At 33.8% G+C, this 2,440-nt stretch overlaps 1 protein-coding gene across 1 annotated transcript in view; it reads right to left on the bottom strand.

Annotated features, from left to right (window-relative positions):
• Nucleotides 1–1,507, bottom strand: part of LOC106474249 (radial spoke head 14 homolog) — a 4,759-nt gene extending 3,252 nt beyond the window's left edge. Inside the window, exon 1 of the mRNA XM_013934938.2 lies at nt 1,259–1,507. Within this exon, the coding sequence (XP_013790392.1) occupies nt 1,259–1,377 (119 nt within the window). The 5' untranslated portion in view covers nt 1,378–1,507. The remainder of the gene's footprint in view (nt 1–1,258) is intronic.
• Between the last annotated feature and the right edge of the window lie 933 nt (nt 1,508–2,440).

Here is a 2,440-nt window from a genome sequence, read left to right as displayed (position 1 = left end):
TACAGAAGTGTGAAAATCACACTTCTGCAGGTTCTTATATGACCCTGTAAACAGGGTCTGATATAAGAACCGTGTTTCTTGTTTTCAGACTTTCCAACACTTGATCCTATCTTAGTGTCTCATAAGTCTTATTGCTAGGTTGGTCAGTAAACGTTCACTCGTTGTGTTTCTTGTTTTGAGACTTTCCAACACTTGATCCTATCTTAGTGCCTGATAAGTCTTATTGCTAGGTTAGAATATAGGATGATGTAGAAGAAACTGGAGGTAGGGACAGTTGGTTGGTGATACTAGATGATATAGGTTTTAAGTGTTCTCTTAATTGACTGCAGAGCCTTCTAGTGGCTGATCCAATATATCCCTAGTTGCATGTCGGGCACTTGAACTCGTATACCACTAGCAAGGGACTGAAAGGATATTCTTTGTCTAAGAGCCATTTTAACCTGGACTGTTTTAAAGACACATTTTTACTGAACTTCTGGATATAGCTGTTTGATAATTTTCTTCTTAATCGTGCCTAAGTAGGGTATGGCTAAAGTAATGGATTTCTTTGATACATCTACCATAACAGTTGGGATGTTTAGTTTTTGTCTGGATTACCCTATTTAGGAATAACAATGGAAAACAATTTATCTTAATTATTTGTTTAATGTTTTGATTTCCTTATGTTTTAAAGGTATTAAGCATGATAGTAATTAATAAAGTTAATGATATCTTTCTAAAATGATGATCCATTATGTGTGGGTGTTAACATCCAATACCCAGAGTTGTCTGGTTTGATTGCCATAACTTTTTGTATGGTAACTGGAAACTATCCAACAGTGTACGTTTGCTACTTTGTTTTAGGTTTTTTGCTCTTGAGGGGGGGAATAAAAAACACCTGAAATAAGGAACATTTCCACTGTTTCATTGACTTTTGGCTTGTAATTTAAGGACACCAGTACTTAATCAGTTAAATGAATCAATTATTACCTTCCACGATGGAGCGTTTACAATTAGAATTTAATGAGGTCATTATGGATTTTATAAAATTTATCTAACATTGTCCTCTATACAATGTCTGCTTCTTTAACAGGTTTCATTAACTAGTAGAAGTAATAGGTGGACACCTGTGACTACAAGTCATCTTTGAACAACTGAAATAGTCATGTTAATCATGATTATTGTTGTGAAAAGTTTATACACATACAAAAACCTAATTAATTTCTTTGATTTTTATGTCTGATTGTTTTAAGACACCAGTAAATGGTTGTTGTATTACCTAAGATCCATGATGACCCGAGTGACTTTAATCTTTTGAGGCAAAGAAGTTGATTTCCTCAACATATCAATTGCAACATCCATCCCATTGCTAGTCAAGGCTTGATTAGTGTCTACCATTAGGCAGAAGTGGATGACGTCCAGAAAATTATTCTAAAGAAATGAAATTGAAATTGTTACTCTCTCGTAGCTTATTAGTCTAGTGATATGTCATGATTTGTTTGTTGTTAAACACAAAGTTACACAGTGAGCTACTTTTGCTCTACCCACCAAGGTATCAAAACCCAGTTTTTAGAGTTATAAGCCCTCAGACTTATTGCTGAGTCACATGAACAAATAATAAGGAAAATGAAATGGTCACCCTAACGTTGATAAACTCTATTAAACAAGTAAATATCGAAAACAATTATTTTACGGTGAATATTGAAATGGATAATTTACTTTTTACAATTAATATAGCCACTTGTATAACATAGACAATAATTAGTGAAGTGAAGAATGTTCCTGCTTACAATAAATAATACTAATAACGTTACTTAAAGTGTAAACAATCAATGATGGGGAAGATGAACATTTTCACAACTAGTTCCACCCACTTGCACAGAATCTTCATACTTAGTTTCACAGATTCAAGTGCAAACCAATGAACGTTTTTTCTTTATGGCAAACTTGGTTTGAAGAATGCTTATTAAGTTATCTAGATTCAAATGTCGGACCCTGTAATCACACTTCTGCAAACGAGTGAACATTTATTGACCAACCTAGCAATAAGACTTATGAGACACTAATATAGAATCAAGTGTTGGAAAGTCTCAAAACAAGAAACACAACGAGTGAACATTTATTGACCAACCTAGCAATAAACTTTATCAGACACTAAAATAGCTCTAATGAAGATAAAATATAGCAGTAAAAGCAGTATCATTAAAGATTTTTAAAACTTTTCCAGTGTCCCAAAAAATGGAAAACAGCAAGCCTGTGAAAAAGGAGCTATCCCAGTCCTAACTGATCTACTGAAAGAAGAAAATCAAGATATAAAGGCAATGGCACTCGGAGCTTTAATGCTGTAAGTATATATTTTGGAACAGTAGAGTAAACACCTGTAATCTTCATGATTGCAGGTGTTTACTGTGGAGAGGAAGGTGTTATATTCAATCTCCATGACTGAATATAACACCTTCCT

The sequence above is a fragment of the Limulus polyphemus genome, unplaced genomic scaffold, assembly GCF_000517525.1.
Source record: "Limulus polyphemus unplaced genomic scaffold, Limulus_polyphemus-2.1.2 Scaffold6992, whole genome shotgun sequence".
Lineage (NCBI taxonomy): Eukaryota > Metazoa > Arthropoda > Merostomata > Xiphosura > Limulidae > Limulus > Limulus polyphemus.
Note: the sequence above shows the minus strand (reverse complement) of the source record. Positions and strands in the feature narration are given on the sequence as shown.